Source organism: Heptranchias perlo, chromosome 4 (assembly GCF_035084215.1).
Source record: "Heptranchias perlo isolate sHepPer1 chromosome 4, sHepPer1.hap1, whole genome shotgun sequence".
Classification (NCBI taxonomy): Eukaryota; Metazoa; Chordata; class Chondrichthyes; order Hexanchiformes; family Hexanchidae; genus Heptranchias; species Heptranchias perlo.
Genome location: NC_090328.1, coordinates 102456117 through 102474632, shown reverse-complemented (window position 1 = coordinate 102474632; position 18516 = coordinate 102456117). Strand labels below are relative to the sequence as shown.

General features: G+C 42.0%; 1 protein-coding gene across 1 annotated transcript in view; it reads left to right on the top strand.

Moving 5' to 3' along the window:
• Positions 1-18516, top strand: part of LOC137320575 (tetratricopeptide repeat protein 39B) — a 58558-nt gene that overhangs the window by 9557 nt on the left and 30485 nt on the right. The window contains exons 2-3 of the mRNA XM_067982260.1: positions 14389-14465; positions 15980-16047. Coding sequence (XP_067838361.1) covers positions 14389-14465; positions 15980-16047 — 145 coding nt within the window. The remainder of the gene's footprint in view (positions 1-14388; positions 14466-15979; positions 16048-18516) is intronic.

The following is an 18516-nucleotide window of genomic DNA, read 5'->3' as shown; positions in this document are numbered from 1 at the left end:
AGAGGTCGGGTTTCTCGACTTTGACAATTTAACCCCCCCCACCTGTCGTGGAGGAGTCGGGGGAGGGCGGAAGATTAATATCAACCCCTATGATTCTAGGTCTAAGTGTGGTATCCATTTTCAACGGCAGTGATTCCTGTGACGAGTGAGCAGGTAAGCCTCAAGGAGATTAACAACACTTAAAATGGATCGGCAGAATCCAACCCATGCTGCCTACCCTTCAATGTCCTCCCAAATGGCATGCTGGAGGTTCTTCTAAGGGCCATGAGTGCTTTGTGTTGGACTGTTCTGCCTCTACATGAAGAACAGTAATCATCTAAAAGATTCTTTCTTGATTTTAAATGCAGTGTGCACACGACTCCAGTAACAGCATGGCCTGGCAGTTCTAAGATTGGGTTGCAACAGGCTTCCAAATTGTTACTTATTAGCAATGATAATTCTTCATTTAAGTTTCAGTTTGACCTGTTTCAGCCTTGTCACTAGAATTTCAGTCAAGTGTAATGGGTGTATGAACTGTGAGCAACAAGCAATACAATTACTCCCTTCCAAACTTGGCTGTATCTAGACAGCACATTGAGCTAAATAACATTTGACTGAAATATTGGTACTTGTAAGTTGGTAGCAGTGTGACCAATTTGAGTAGCACACATGAAGCATATTGGTACAACATTAAGGCTTAAGAATTTTTTTTTGTTCCTACAGCATTTTAATACCAGTATGTTATATCAGCCTCATGGTAACATTGCTATTTTATGTGTCTCGCTCTTAAAATTAGCACAGCTCCATATGTTTAATGACACTCTTGCTGATCAAAGATTTCACTTGTATTAGTCCTGCCCAAGTCACACTGTCCTCTTGAGTGTCCCATATTTTGGGGCTGTTATCAAGATTGATTGCAGTGTTAAGTGCAAATCACGGCAAACTTGAGAAAATAGTAAAATTATGGTGTTTAAAACAAAGTGAGCATATTCCTCCCTGTCTTTTGGTTGCCAATCTCAGGAATATGTTCTGCAGCACTTTGCTTATGTCTTTATTTTCTGTCTCTCCATCTCCTCTCTGCCTCCACATAGCCAAAGCAAATAATGAAAAGCATTTTTTCTCTATTAATTTTTTTTTTGCTTCCATACTCCACAAGATCAAGGTAAGAATATTTCAAAATATTTTATTTCTTGACTTTTTCCACAGGTTGTTCAGCTCTCTACGTTAAGTCCTCCATTCTGAAAATCCTGTAGGCTGGATGATGGGCTTTGCCTCTCTCCATCTTGTGCTCGAGCCTCTGTCCAGCTTTTCAAAACAATTTTTTTTCAATATTAATATGCCTCTGCTCAAACATTTCCCACTGACACCTGTTTTCCCACTCTAGCCTTGACCTACCAGATTATTTGCAGGACCCGTCAACTATCTCACCCTTACCCTGTCCATAGTTTCCATTATTCCACGCTTTAAAAACAATTAACTATATAAAAAAACATAGGCAGGTTGCTGTGTTTAGAGTGCAGTGCATTAAAAATTGGATGTTTGTTTCTGCTTAAAAATTAAAATTGTGAGTTTACTGTACTTGCAGACGGGGGAGAAAAACATGTAACTTTGTTCAGGGAATGAAGGTGGAAGCATGTAACTGTGTTGGGAGGAAAAGGTGAAGGAAAGTGTGTGGCATGTTTGGACATTGCATCATTTACTTTTAAATACTGACTAAGATAATGCTCCAAGATTATGCTCCAACTGTATGATTGACTATTTAAAAATAACCCTGTCCTTGAACAAAGCGCGTGGCATAATGCCTTGAGAGTTTGGTACTATTTTAATAAAACTGTTGCAGTTTAAATAAATATTTCTGTCCAAACTTGCCCCTTACTTTTGATGTTAGAAGTAAACTGGTAATGTGCAGTGTAAACAGTCTCAACATATTTTGCGGGAATGAAGAAGCTTAGGATCCTAAAGCTGTCTGAAAATTCGGAAGAGGCAAGGTAACCTTGATGGTTGGCAACACTCCTCTTCGCACATTTCCCCAGTATTAATGGTTGTGGGTGCACTGAATTGTGCAAGAGTGGTGGTCAATTGGTTGACTTAACATCCTGGCGACAACATGGATCTCCATTGGGACACTGAAGAGGGGGTGGGGGTGAAAATGGGAGGTCCAAATTAATAGAGACCTTGTAATGGCCTTGACTATCCTTATGATTGAGGCTCAATGCTAGACTTAGACAATCCAGATACCATCCCCATCGCATATAGTGAGCACGTTCGTGCTAACGTGATTTTCCTGCCATACACGGTGGATAATAAAACCATCTGATTGAAGCTGCCCAAAGTCTCCACTTCCTGACTGCCTCTCGTGGTTGTTAACAGTGCAACCAGCTGATTGAAGTTGCCATCAGATATTCGCACTGTTAACAACTACGGGAGACAGTGGAGACTTTGCGTAGCTTCAATCAGCTTTTAAATCAGTAAGACCTGTTTTCAATATAGCACTCCTTTCTGGAACACTTAATCAACTTTGAGTTATTTTTATGAAATTATAGCACATATATCCTACTGAATAATTCAATTTTCTATCAAGTTGTCTCTAAATTCTATGCTATCTCCTCTGTCCACAGTCCTTCCAGTCCACAGTGCATGCTTGATGCATTAGTGCTATAGTGGCATTGAGAGCAGATTGTTTGCCCACCCTTTTGGCAAGAAATGTCGAAGCTAGAAAGATTAAAAATGCAATGGAAAGGAAAAAAAAATCATTGAAAACAGAAACGCTCTTAATGGTTCTTTATTTTCCCTCATTGTTAGTTGCAAAATTAAATATGCCCAGTAAATCAGGCTTGCAGATCGTTATAAAAATCATCCATATATTTTAATGGTTACGAGGGAAACTTAGTCCTTAGACTAAATTGCAAACGGTTTTCTCTTTAATGTACCATTGATGTAAGTAACTCCTTCTTTCAACAGACAAAGGGAGCTTAAAGAAAGTTGCTATGTTTTGTATAAAGTAATAGAGTCAGGCCTAAATTACATAGAGGATAATAGTTATAGAAATTTCAGCTCTGGTGTAGGCCATTTGACCGATGGTGCTTGTGCTAGTCTTAGCTCCACTTTGTAGCTGTCTGATGTAATCTCATTTCCCTGCAGATTCCTCATTTCCTTTTAATATTTTTCCGCTATAAGTATTCATCTAATTCTGTCTTGAAAGCCGTGATCACTTGGCTTTAATGGCCACTTGTGGTAATGCATTCCATACCCTAATATCCCTTTGCATGAAAAACATTCTTCTAACTTTGCTCTTTATGCTTTTAGTGCAAATCATAAATTTATACTCCCTTTTTGTCTATTCACCGAGCAGTGGAAATAATCTTTCACTATTTACCCTCTTAAAACTTTGAACATGTATGAGATCTACCGTAATATTCTCTACTCCCAATTACACTCCCAGTTTTTCAAGTTTCATATTATTAACTATATCTTTTCGTCATTGGTCACCATCCTTTCCATAATGGGATTCCCAAATTGCAGATTGTACTTCAATTGTGGCTTAGCCGATGTCTTGTACAGGTTCATCATTGCTTTTGTACTTAATGTCCATATATATAATTAGAATTCCAGTGTTTTTTTTTAATAACATTTTCTATCTGCGCTCCTGCTTTTACGATCTTTGTATCTGTACCTTGGATCTCTCTTTTCACCCACTCCATTAAATAGTTTACCATTTAGGTGACCTCTCTGTTCTTTTGTTTTTCCCTCACATGTGCACTGCTTCACATTTATCTGCATTGAACTACATTAGGCACACATCCACCCACCCACTAACCTATGCCCTCCTGCATTCTTGCATGGTTTGCCATGCCCTTTAATTTGGTGTCAGTAGCAAATTTTGATATTTCCTCCATGCCCACGTCCAAATCATTTATTTGAACATGGAGAAAGAGAGTTTCTAACACAGATTCATGGGCACGACTCTAGTAATATTTTGCCAATTTGAGAAACATCCATTTACTCCTGCTCTTTGCTCTGTTTTTTGTCCTTCAGCCATCATTCTATCCATGCCTCCACTTTACCTTTAATACCATGGAACTTGGCTGTGACAACAAATTTCTTTTGTAGGACTTTATCAAATGCTTTGTGAGGTCTAACTATCTCACCCACCAAATTTGTGGCACTCAGTAATTTATTTTAAATAAGTCAAGCATGACTTACCCTTTTACAAATCCATGTTGACTGTTCCAGAGTAGCCCATACCTTTCCAAATGGTTCACTGATGTTATCCCTTATTATGGTCTCTTGCAGCTTCCCTATTACAGCATGAGGCCAACAGATTATAATCATAAGCCTTACACCCATTCAATAAAGAGGAAAGGTTTAATATTTCCCATCTCCCAATCCTTTGTTTCCAATCAATTTTGGAAAATTATGATTAGTGTCTCAGCTATTTTATCACCAACTCCCTCAGCATTATGGCCTGCTGACATCAACTAGAAGCTTAATTACCCTAACCATCACATTCAGTGGCATTACCATCGCTGAGTCCCCCCCCCCTTCAACATCCTGGGGTCACCATTGACCAGAAACATAGAAAATAGGAGCAGGAGTAGGCCATTCAGCCCTTAGAGCTTGCTCCGCCATTCAATTTGATCATGGCTGATCCTCTATCTCAATACATATTCCCGCTCTCTCCCCATACCCCTTGATGCCTTTTGTGTCTAGAAATCTATCTAGCTCCATCTTAAATATATTCAGTGACTTGGCCTCCACAGCCTTCTGTGGTAGAGAATTCTACAGGTTCACCACCCTCTGAGTGAAGAAATTTCTCCTCATTTCGGTCCTAAATGTCTTACCCCATACCCTGAGACTGTGACTCCTTGTTCTAGACCCTCCCAGCCAGGGGAAACATCCTCCCTGCATCCAGTCTGTCTAGCCCTGTCAGAATTTTATACATTTCAATGAGATCCCCTCTCATTCTTCTAAACTCGAGTGAATACAGGCCGAGTCGACCCAAAGTCTCCTCCTATAACAGTCTTGCCATCCCAGGAATCAGTCTGGTGAACCTTCGCTGCACTCCCTCTATGGCAAGTATATCCTTTCTTAGGTAAGGAGACCAAAACTGTACACAATACTCCAGGTGTGGTCTCTCCAAGGCGCTGTATAACTGCAGTAAGACATCCTTGCTCCTATACTCAAATCCTCATGCAATGAAGGCCAACATACCATTTGCCTTCCTAACTGCTTGCTGCACCTGCATGTCTGCTTTCAGTGACTGGTGTACAAGGACACCCAGGTCCCTTTGTACATCAACATTTCCCAGTCTATCACCGTTTAAATAATACTCTGCCTTTCTGTTTTTCCTTCCGAAGTGGATAACTTCACATTTATCCACGTTAAACTGGATCTGCCCACTCACTCAACTTGTCTAAATCGCCTTGAAGCCTCTTTGCATCCTCCTCACAACTCACAATCCCGCCTAGTTTTCTGTTGTCAGCAAACTTGGAAATATTACATTTGGTTCCCTCATCCAAATCATTGATATATATTGTGAATAGCTGGGGCCCAAGCACTGATCCCTGCAGTACCCCACTAGCCACAATGCAACTGGAACAGCCACATAAATACCATGGTTACCAGAGTAGACCAGTGACTGGGAATTCTGTTGCAAATGGCTCACTTCCTGATTCCCCAAAACCCCTCCAGCACCTACAAGGCACAAGTTAGGAGTGTGATGGAATTCTTCACTTGACTGGATGGGTATATCTGTAACAACACTCCAGAAGCTCAACACCATCTTTGACAAAGCAGTCCGCTTGATCGGCACCTCATCCCCTAGCCTAAACATACACCCCCTTGCCCACCAGTGTACCGTGGCTACAGTGTGTATTATCTACAAGATGCACTACAGCAATTCGCCAAGGCTTCTTCAGCAGCATCTCCCAAACCCCTGACCTCCACCACCTAGAAGGACAGTAGGTGCATGGGAACACCATCACCTCCAAGTCATACACCATCCTGACTTGGACATGTATCGCTGTTCCTTCATTGTCACTTGGTCAAAATCCGGGAACTCCCTACCTAACAACCGTATGGGAGTACCTTCACTGCACGGATTGTAGTGGTTCAGGAAGAAGGCTTGCCAACACCTTCTCAGGGCAATCAAGGATGGGCAATAAATGCTTCAAACCTTAGTGGTCCCACCCCTTCTGTGACAACCGTTTTCTTTTGATGTGCTTAAAAGCTTTTGCTATTACACTTGATGTTCCCTACCAGTCTTTTTTTAAAATATATTCGTAGTCCTTCTAATCTCCCTTTTTATTTATCTGCTATGTGTTTGGTATTTCTACTGGTTGGGCAACAGTAGTTGGCCTGGAACAAATTGGATGGTATTGAATTGAGAGAGGTTTTTTTTGGTAAATAGTGTGAGCAAAATTCTAGAATGTTAACAGAATTTAGAGATTGAATTAATGCATTAAACCTCCCAACCTTTACAGTCACGTGATGCCACATACCTTCAGCTCCTGTATCATTGTTTAGTATTAATTTCAGCATTAACGTGCCAGGAAATATACAAGTACTGCAGTATAAAGTGTACAACGTTTATCAGAGGATTTTAAACATACAGTGACAGGGTCACAACTAGACAGTATAAATCCTTTATTCTGTGCAGGGCTTTCTGATACATAAAGGAGACCGTACAATAAAATTTGGCCAATTTTTTATTTAGAAAAGCTTGTTATTTTTTAGTGCTACCACTATAAAATAATACACAAATCTCCCAAACCTGAAGAAACATCCTAGGTTTAGCATTGAAAATCATAAACTCTTATTGGTGGACTATGTTCGGCTAAGACAAGGGGCATAATCTTAAAATTAGACCAGGCCATTAAGGAGTGAAATCAGGAAGCACGTCTTCACACAAAGGGTAGTGGAAATCTGAAAAACTCTTCCCCCTAAAAGGCTGTGGCTGCTGGGTCAATAGAAGCTTTCAAGACTGAGATCAATAGGTTAGGTAAGCGAATCAGGGTCAAATAATGGGTCAAAGGCGAGTAAATAGTTTTGAGATACAGATCAACCATCTACTAATTGAACTAATTGAATGGCAGTACAGGCTCGAGAGGCTGAATGTCCTCCTCCTGTTCCTGTGTTTTGCTATATGCTTTGGAAAAGGCCTCTTCTATTTTGATAACACAACACACTTACAGGAACACTCCAGGAGGGAACAATGTCACAGTACCTTTCAATCCCTTAGCTAGAAAATGAAAGCAAAGTTACCTCCATGCAGAGGTACTACCTTATATAAAGTGTGGGACAGGTGATGGGGGCGGGAGGGATGGACATCAGCAGCAGTTTCAGGATTTGAAGCGAGTGGGAAGTGGAAACCCGTGCTAAAAGGGGAAGGGAAGGGAAGTGTCCCCTCATTCTACTCACTTCCCCCTGTTCGCACTGATGCCTCTGGATCACAAGGTTCATTGTGTTGAAATTATTGCTCTTACTCAAATTCAATTATGCATAAGACTACAAAACTCTGGAACTCCCTATACTCCCCTTTTGCACAATCTACAGGCTTTTATACACTAGGGTTTGTGCCAGCCAATCCTGACTTCATTTCCCTGCTACTTTTTTTTTCATGTTTAATTCAATTGTAGACTGTCTCAACTTCGCCTCTGCTTCTCAAAAATAAAGTGCCTAGTGTTGTAGCCTTTATGTTGTTGCGGCACTTACTGCTGAGGTACTGTGAGGTTTGAAATTGATGGGAGGTGGCTGGGTGCTGAGTCAACACTCCATGTCTTCAGTCTTAAGCTGACTGAAATTACTGCCCTCCCAGCGTGCAGTCCTTTAACATTTTTTCATCCGACAGCCACTGGTGACAAACTTCCTTCAATTAGCAAACCGACTAAAGCCATTTTCCTTGACCTTTTCGGCTGGGTTTTATATTCTGAAGCTAATGAGACTGTGCCTGTCTAGTGAAGACATTTGATGACTTCATTAGCTGTGTTGCCTAATTGTCACTTCATTAATGTATAATATGTTTGCTTGAATCACTCTTCGCTGTAACTCAGCAGGATATGGCAAGGTTTGTTCTGTAGTTTTAATGGTCTTTTTTTTTCAAAGTAAGGAAAGGAAGTCTGCATGGAGTCTCTGTTCAAATCTGTACTGCACCTTGGAGTAGGAGGCATAAGTTCGTGCCTGGGATTTCCTCAAGCAGTGGGTTACCAGACTCGGTCGTGGTATTAGGATAGCGCTAAGCAAAAGCAAAGCCCTCGGTCCTACTGGAAAGGAGAGAATATCGAGGGACAGTTGATTTGTGCTTCCTCATGTCTACTGACTGGTTACAGAGCAACATCAACCGGCGGTCGTAAGCAGGCCAGGAATTCTATAAGTCTCACAACTACTATGAAGATGGTAGCCTAGTGTTTATTGGTACTGGACTAGTAATCCAGAGGTCATGAGTTCAAATCCCAGCATAGCAAATTGTGGAATTGAACATAATAAATCTGGTAAATTGTGGACTGACATTAGGGTGGTTGTTAAAAGCCCTAATGTCAGTTCACCATCGTCCTTCAGGAAGGGATCTGCCGCTACTACCTGGTCTGGTCCACGTATGACTCCTGTCCTACACTATATAGGCAACTAGGGGTGAGTAATAAACAAGTGCCAGTGTTGCCCACACACACCAAGAGCTAAAAAAACAAAGGAAATGGAGTCCCAAATAAAATGAATTCTCTAAAACCAGCCCAGTGTAGGACAAGTAGTAAGTGGCCCATTAGTGAGAGCAGCTGCAGAGAACCCCTGTGGTGTTATAGTCTGGGGAAAATGTATCTGGGGAGTACATTCCATAAGCTTGCAGGGGGAAACTAATACCCGGTTTACATTGCAACATTGTTTCAAAGGTAGGATGATATAAACAAGGTCGTGGACATCCCTCTGCAAGTACATAACAAAAGCTTACTTTTATTAAATTCAATCTTGCGATGTGGGCATCACTGGCAAGGCCATCCCTAGTTGCCCTTGAGAAGTTGTTGGTGAGCCGCCTTCTTGAACAGATTTATTATGTTCAATTCCACAATTTGCTATGCTGGGATTTGAACTCATGACCTCTGGAATACTAGTCCAGTACCAATAAACACTAGGCTACCATCTTCATAGTAGTTGTGAGACTTATCGAATTCCAAAATCCTGGAACTCCCTACCTAATGCTGTTAGGTAGGGAGTTCCAGGATTTTGACCGAGCGACCATGAAGGAACGGCGACATATGATCAAGTCAGGATGATGTGTGACTTGGAGGTGAACTTGGAGGTGATGGTGTCCCTATGTGCCTGCTGCCCTTTTCCTTTCAGGTGATGGAGGTCGCAGGTTTGGGAGGTGCCGAAGAAGCTTTGGCGAGTTACTGCAGTACATTCTGTAGATAGTACACACTGCAGCCACGGTAACTCGATAGTGGCCAACAAGCTTGCTGGTTGCTTTTGTGCCCTGCTTCTAGAAGATGAAGTGTTCCGGGTAGCAAGCTTAAATGGTCAGCCTGCTGGATACTTCCCCTGGCAATGGCAGGCTGGGCTCTTAACAGTTTTCACATTACTAGCCTGTATGAACCTCATCCTGACCTGGACTTATCTAAGCTTCTTAATGCTCGGATAATAGTTCATTTGAGATGCAGTGCGTTATAATGCTGCCTTTGGGAATCAGAGAACAGTTATTGAGGTGCCAGTGCTTCGTCTATGGCCCATTCCTATTCATTCACGGTCACTTAATTGAAGTACTCCGATGATTCAAATTTTTTAGCACTAAATTGCCACTTTGCTGTGTTATTTGCATTGATTAATTCAATACAGTGTCAGCAGTGACTCGGTCATAGCACTCTCGCTTCTGAGTAGAAGGTTGTGGGTTCAAGTCCAACTCCAGAGACTTGAGCACATAATCCAGGCTGAGACTCCGGTGCTGCACTGAGGGAGTGCTGCACTGTCGGAGTGCTGCACTGCTGGAGGTGCCGTCTTTGGATCAGATGTTAAACTCAGGGGATGTAAAAGATCCCATGGCACTATTTTGAAGAAGAGCATGGTAGTTCTCCCCCGTGTCCTGGCCAACATTTATCCCTCAACCAGCATCATTAAAACGGATTATCTGGTCATTATCACATTGCTGTTTGTGGGACCTTGCTGTGCGCGAATTGGCTGCCGCGTTTCCGACATCACAACAGTGACTACACTTCAAAAGTACTTCATAGAATAGAATTGTAGAAAGTTACGGCACAGAAGGAGGCTATTCAGCCCATTGTATCCATGCCGGCCGAAAAAGAGCTATCCAGCTTAATCCCACTTTCCAGAACTTGGTCCGTAGCCCTGTAGGTTACGGCACTTCAAGTGCACATCCAAGTACTTGTTAAATGAGTTGAGGGTTTCTTCCTCTACCACCCTTTCAGGCAGTGAGTTCCAGACCTGCACCACCCTCTGGGTGAAAAAATTTCTTCTCAGCTCCCGTCTAATCCTTCTACCAATTACTTTAAATCTATGCCCTCTGGTCACTGACCTCTCTGCTAAGGGAAATAGGTCCTCCCTATCCACTCTATCTAGTCCTGTCATAATTTGATATACCTCAATTAAATCACCCCTCAGCCTCCTTTGTTCCAAAGAAAACAACCCCAGCCTGTCCAATCTTTTCTCACAGCTAAAATTCTCCAGCCCTGGCAACTTCCTCGTAAATCTCCTCTGTACCCTCTGTAGTGCAATCACATCTTTCCTGTAATATGGTGACCAGAACTGTACATAGAAACATAGAAAATAGGAGCAGGAGTAGGCCATTCAGCCCTTCGAGCCTGCTCCACCATTCAGTATGATCATGGCTGATCCTCTATCTCAATGTCATATTCCCGCTCTCTCCCCATACCCCTTGATGCCTTTTGTGTCCAGAAATCTATCTAGCTCCATCTTAAATATATTCAGTGACTTGGCCTCCACAGCCTTCTATGGTAGAGAATTCCACAGGTTCACCACCCTCTGAGTGAAGAAATTTCTCCTCATTTCGGTCCTAAATGTCTTACCCCTTATCCTGAGACTGTGACCCCTCGTACTGGATGCCCCAACCAGAGGAAACATCCTCCCTGCATCCAGTCTGTCTAGCCCTGTCAGAATTTTATATGTTTCAATGAGATCCCCTCTCATTCTTCTAAACTCGAGTGAATACAGGCCGAGTCGACCCAATCTCTCCTCATACGACAGTCCTGCCATCCCAGGCATCAGTCTGGTGAACCTTCGCTGCACTCCCTCTATGGAAAGTATATCCTTTCTTAGGTAAGGAGAGCAAAACTGCACACAATACTCCAGGTGTGGTCTCACCAAGGCCCTGTATAACTGCAGTAAGACATCCTTGTTCCTATACTCAAATCCTCTTGCAATGAAGGCCCTCATACCATTTGCCTTCCTAACTGCTTGTTGCACCTGCGTGTTTGCTTTCAGTGACTGGTATACACGGACACCCAGGTCCCTTTGTACATCAACATTCCCCAATCTATCACCATTTAAATAATACTCTGCCTTTCCGTTTTTCCTTCCAAAGTAGATAACTTCACATTTATCCACATTATACTGCATCTGCCATGTAGTTGCCCACTCACTCAACTTGTCTAAATCGCCTTGAAGCCTCTTTGCATCCTCCTCACAACTCACAATCTCACCTAGTTTTGCGTTGTCAGCAAACTTGGAAATATTACATTTGGTTCCCTCATCCAAATCATTGATATATATTGTGAATAGCTGGGGACCAAACACTGATCCCTGCGGTACCCCACTAGTCACCGCCTGCCACCCCGAAAAATACACATTTATTCCTACTCTCTGTTTCCTGTATGTTAACCAATTTTCAATCCATGCCAGTATATCACCCCCAATCCCATGTGCTTTAATTTTGCACACTAACCTCTTATGTGGGACTTTAGCAAAGGCCTTCTGAAAATCCAAATAAACCACATTCACTGGTTCTCCCTTATCTATTCTACCAGTTACATCCTCAAAAAACTCCAGTAGGTTTGTCAAACATGATTTCCCTTTCATAAATCCATGTTGACTTTGTCAAATCCTGTTGATATTTTCTAAATGTCCTGTTATCACATCCTTTATAATAGACTCTAGCAATTTCCATACTACTGATGTTAGGCTAACCAGTCTGTAGTTCACTGTTTTCTCTCTCCCTCCTTTTTTAAATACTGGGGTTACATTTGCCACCCTCCAATCTGCAGGAACTGTTCCATAATTTCTCCAGCACTTTTTTTACTAATACTAATTTCCTTTAATTCCTCCTTCTCACTAGTCCCTTGGTTCCCTAGCATTTCTGGGAAGTTATTTGTGTCCTCTTCCGTGAAGACAGAACCAAAGTATTTGTTTAATTGTTCTGCCATTTCCCTGTTCCCCATTATAAATTCTCTTGTTTCTGACTGTAATGGACCTACTTTTGTCTTCACTAATCTTTTTCTTTTTACATACTTGTAGAAGCTTTAATAGTCCACTTTTATGTTCCTTGCAAGTTTACTCTCATACTCTATTTTTCCCTTCTTAATCAATCTCTTTTTCCTCCTTTGCTGAATTCTGAACTGCTCCCAATTCTCAGGCTTGCTACTTTTCTGGCAACTTTATATGACTCCTCTTTGGATCTAATACTAGCCTTAATTTCTTTTGTTAGCATGGTTGGGCCACTTTTCCTTTTGTGTTTTTGCACCAGAAAGGAATGTATAACTGTTGAAATTCATGCATTCGTTCCATAAATGTTAGCCATTGCCTATCCACCGTCATGCCTTTTAATGAAGCTTCCCAATCTATCATAGCCAACTCACTCTCCATACCTCCGTAGTTTCCTTTGTTTAGATTTAGGACGCTAGTTTTGGATTGGACTACTTCACTTTCCATCTCAATGAAGATTTCTGTCATGTTATGGTCACTCTTCCCTAAAGAACCCCGCACAACAAGATTATTAATTAACTCCTTTTCATTGCACAATACCCAATCTAGGATAGCCTGTTCTCTGGTTGGCTCCTCAACATACTGGTCTAAAAAAACATCTTGTACACACTCCAGGAATTCATCCTCCACGGTATTATTGCTAATTTGGTTTGGCCAGTCTATATGCGATTTAAGTCACCCATGATTACTGTAGTAACCTTGTTACATGCATCTCTAATTTCCTATTTGATCCCATCCCCTACATTACCACTACTGTTTGGAGGCCTATAGACAACTCCCACCAGTGCTGTACGCAGTACTCAAGCTAATATTCATTTGCAGTAATTCACCAAGGCTTCATTGGAAGCACCTCCCAAACCTGTGACCTCCACCACCTAGGAGGACAAGCGCAGAAAGTGCAATGGAACACCATCACCTCCAACTTTCCCACCAAGTCGCATAACATCCTGACTTGGGATGTCCTGAGGTCGTGAAAAGCGCTATATAAATGCAAGTCCTTTATTTTCTTTAAGTTATTGAATAATTATTATTTTTAGCACTAAATTCCTATTTTGCTCTGCTATTTGCGTTGATTAATTCAAATTATTGGATAATTCAAATTTTATTTAGTGGAAGACATAAATTCGAATCATCTGAAGTAGCTTCATCAAGAGCAATCAATAAACAATGTTCTATTTATATCAGGGCCCCCAAACCACTCCTGCTTTAAGGCTGATGGGAGTCTGCCACAATAGCCATAAACTTGGTTGGGAGTCGGCTACGCCAGTTCCTGGGTTGGCTGTGTGGGGTTTTAGTCACCCCTCACCACTACAAGGTCATCAACGTAAAGGAAGACAAGGCTGGGGGACAGGGGCTCCCTAAGCACCCAACCCTCGGTCAGAACCCAGCGTAACTGCCGGATCACATCCTTGCTTATTTTCCAGGCCATGGTGTTGGATGGTGCACCCAAACCTACAACCTCCACCACCTAGAAGGGCAGGGGCAACAGGTGCATGGGAACATCATCACTTCCAAGTTCCCCTCCAAGTCATACACCCTCCCAACTTGGACATATATCACTGTTCCTTCATTGTCTCTGGGTCAAAATCCTGAAAAACTCTACCTTACAGCTCTGTGGGAGCACCTTCACCACATGGACTGGAGCTGTTCAAGAAGAAAGCTCACCACTGCCTTCTCAAGGGCAGGAAGGGTTGGGCAATAAATGCTGACCTTGCTAGCAACACCCATATCCTGAGAATGAATAATAACTGGATTTGGGACGGGCAATTTTATGTGTCCAAAACCATATACATTACTGGGGGGAAAAAAAAGTTTGAAAAGCAAATCATTGTGAGGTGTAAAAACCCACTTACTCTTATTAATAACAATTAAAAGGTGTGCCGTTCCTTCATGAAACAAGTCTAGTTTAAACTGTAACCTGTTGCTGCATCAAACTTCTCAACAGGCTTTTAAAAAAACATTTTTGTCCAGGTTTCGAAAGAAGAATTCTGTTGTGGAGTCATTGTCGTATTTAGTTTCAAAACAAGGGTCTGAACAGCTGACGGAAGGTACAGTAAATTTGTGGTTAAATATCTGTCAAAATTGACATTAAATCAGATTTTGTGATGTTTGAGTGGTGGGGTGGTAATTTAAGGGATTGGGATTGTGAGGTGTATAGAAAGGTAGTGAGTAGTATGGGGAGATTAATAAGTGGTTGGAGTGGGAAGGATTTGGAGAGGTGAGGATAGTTAAGATAGAACACTGAGTGTAGGGAGGGATTGTGAGTAACGGGTGGTAGGGAGTAATATGGATAGTGAGGAGGAAATGGGGCAATGAGTAATGAAGCTGTGCAAGTAAGAATTCATTTGGGGGAAAGTCAACGGTTGTGGATGGAGAAGTTACTATGTGTGTGAAGGGGATTGCGTAGGTGTAATGAGTAGTTAAAGGGAGGTATTGTATAATGCAGGAGAGGGCAGCTGAAATATAAATGGAGAGCAGTAGAATTAGAGGAGAGGGAGGAAATAGATAAATGGAACCAATGAGGGGAGGGAAGGGAACAAGATGGAAAGGAGGAGGAATGGAGCACGAGTGAGACTGATGCAGATAGAGGAAGATGAAGAGGAGTGCAGTAAGATCATCAGGGAAGTAGAAAGCAGGCTTCAGTATTGGAGAACGATTTAGCCAGTTTAATTCGTAAATTGGAATGTAACCGGCAACCGAGGCTTCAGAAAACAGGGTTTTATTACATGGAATGGCATTAGATTTGTGTTCCTTTATTAATCATGTTTATGCTGTATGAATAAAGCAATCGAAAATTTGAAATTTGCTTCACTCGTTTCACATACGTCTGTAATGGTGTATTTGTTACTCGTGATCAAAAAGAATATAATCTGTGCTTCCCAAAACCGAGTTAAGAGGAGTACTTGCAATACGCATGTAGTCGACAAAGACTTGTAAAAGTCCCAGTTTATATGTTTCCCAGTTTAAGACTGGTATTTGTTTGTTCTTTTGGTGGTGTAAACATTCATTGTGGTAATACCTGAAACATCACCCGCAAATACACCGCATAGCGGCAGCAGAAATATCACTAGCAAATACACCATGAGGCAGCATCTGAGATATCGCCAGCAAATACACCGCATGGCGGTATCTGAAATATCACCAAATACACCGCGTGGCAGTATCTGAAATATCACCAAATACACCGCGTGGCGGTATCTGAAATATCACCAAATACACCGCGTGGCGGTATCTGAAATATCACCAAATACACCGCGTGGCGGTATCTGAAATATCACCAAATACACCGCGTGGCGGTATCTGAAATATCACCAACAAATACATCTCATACTCCAGGCACTGCATCTGGTGCCTTTGGTATCAGAACCACCTTATGTCACTGACGTTGTAAAAGCACCCCCTCTATAGGCATGTTGGCACTGCATAATCTGGACACTGAGAGTCTATGAGTATAATTTCTTCCTTTCCCCTCCCCCTTTCATCTCCCTCTCTCATTATCTAAATATTACCTTATGTCGGTACTTTAATTGCAAACATTCCTGAATACATTGTTCTCCATTAGAAGAGATGCATGCAGAGATGTGCTATGCCGAATGCCTACTTCAGAAGGCAGCTCTGACATTAGTGCAGGTAAGAAACCATTTCTATATTTAAACATGATTGTCTTTGTTAATGAAGCAATACAATTAAGAATGTGGCATTGCTTGCCATTTGAACTAGCATGGCAGTTTATTTAATTGTAACCAATCCATAATTGACTTTGAAGAAGATTGGATTTGTGGAGAACGAATGATTCACAGAATGACCTAGTTAACTTTTCCTCTTCCCCTCTCCTGAAAGTTGTAAACAATTTTACAACACCAAGTTATAGTCCAACAATTTTATTTTAAAATTCACAAGCTTTCGGAGGCTTCCTCCTTCCTCATTCACCTGAGGAAGGAGGAAGCCTCCGAAAGCTTGTGAATTTTAAAATAAAATTGTTGGACTATAACTTGGTGTTGTAAAATTGTTTACAATTGTCAACCCCAGTCCATCACCGGCATCTCCACATCACCTCTGCTGAAAGTGTTTGAATGACTTTTGGTGGAGTAGGTTTCCATGGGCTTTGATCATTGTCCAGTACCTCGCTCATGCGGCCAAGCTCCATGTGAGTCAGGACTTGAAGATTCTCGGCGGGCTATTCAACCATGACAGCTGTCACAGCTGGGCCCGACGCCCACATGTCCCTGGCTGACATTCTGCTCCCAATCTCAGTGGGCCAACTGTAGTCGGGCAAATTGCCGATCAATTGAGATCAGCTAACTTGGTGCGGAGCGGGGGAAAAGTACAGTTTTTATATTTGGGTCAAATCTGAGCTGATCGTGTGATTAACTCGACAAAGTCATCATCACAACCATTTTCAAATCTACAAACTTTTCAAGTGCAATTTTAAAGCAAACGTATATCATTATAATGAGCAAATGCTGTCCTCTCCAGTCACATCTATGTGATAGGCACTATAATTTGTGTGGGAAAAACTTTCTATTTTGTCTCTGCCTAGCCCAGGGGTGCTGAGGCCAATTATAGTGTCCCTACTGTTCCCTGGCTAAGATTGGTAAACACAGCGCAGAATGGGAATTTAAAAAAAATTGTTCTTGGGATGTGGGTGATGCTGGCAAAGCAGTATTTATTGCCCATCCCTAGTTATTCTGAGGGCATTAAGATTCAACCACGTAGTCTGGGACTGGAGTGACATGTAGGCCAGACAGGATGGGGTGGCAGGTTCACTGCCCTGAACGGCATTAGCGAATAATCCAGCAGCCAGGATTTGAAGTTGGGACCCAATGGACTGATGAAAAAGCTAGAGGAAGTTCTGTCTGCCACATTGCTTTAACAAACTGCTTTGGGTGCACGTGAATGAAGTGTTTTGAGTGATCAGTAAACAATTTATTATTTATTGCCGGCTGTTAACTTGGGAATTATGATTGCACTTTGAGATATTACAAATGCTTTAAAGTTGCACCTTTGACAATTTTAACGGGGTGGGGAAAGAAACAGTGCTCTTGACTTTGTCAGTGTACATTACATAGAATGTACAGCACAGAAATAGGCCATTCGACCCAACAAGTCTATGCCGGTGTTCATGCTCCAAATGAGCCTCCTCCCTCCCTACTTCATCTAACCCTAGCAGCATATCCTCCAGTCCTTTCTCCCTTATGTGTTTAGCTAGCTTCCCCTTAAATGCATCTATGCTAGTCGCCTCAACTACTCCTTGTGGTAGCATGTTCCACATTCTAACCACTCTCTGGGTAAAGAAGTTTCTCCTGAATTCCCATTTGGATTTATTCATTCTATTGCCATAGAACATGATGGAAAAAGCCCAGGCAGAGCTGTTAACATGGGCAAGTTTTATATGTAGGATTTTCCCAAGCCATTCTGTTGACAGGCAAAGGGACGTCTGGTAAGTGGGAGGCTTTCAAAAGTGTGTTAACCAGGGTTCAGGGTAAGCACATTCCTTATAAAGTGAAGGGCAAGTCTGGTAGAAGTAGGGAACCTTGGATGACTCGGGAGATTGAGGCCTTAGTCAAAAAGAAGAAGGAGGCATATGACATGCATTGACAGCTGGGATCAAGTGGATCCCTTGAAGAGTATAGAGATTGCCGGAGTAGAGTTAAGAGAGAAATCAGGAGGGCAAAAAGGGGACATGAGATTGCTTTGGCAGATAAGGCAAAGGAGAATCCAAAGAGCTTCTACAAATACATAAAGGGCAAAAGAGTAGGGAGAGAGTAGGGCCTCTTAAGGATCAACAAGGTCATCTATGTGCGGAACCACAAGAGATGGTTGAGATCATAAATGAATATTTCACATCGGTATTTACGGTTGAGAAAGGCATGGATGTTAGGGAACTTGGGGAAATAAATAGTGATGTCTTGAGGAGTGTACATATTACAGAGAGGGAGGTGCTGGAAGTCTTAACGCGCATCAAGGTAGATAAATCTCCGGGACCTGATGAAATGTATCCCAGGACGTTATGGGAGGTTAGGGAGGAAATTGCGGGTCCCCTAGCAGAGATATTTGAATCATCGACAGCTACAGGTGAGGTGCCTGAAGATTGTAGGG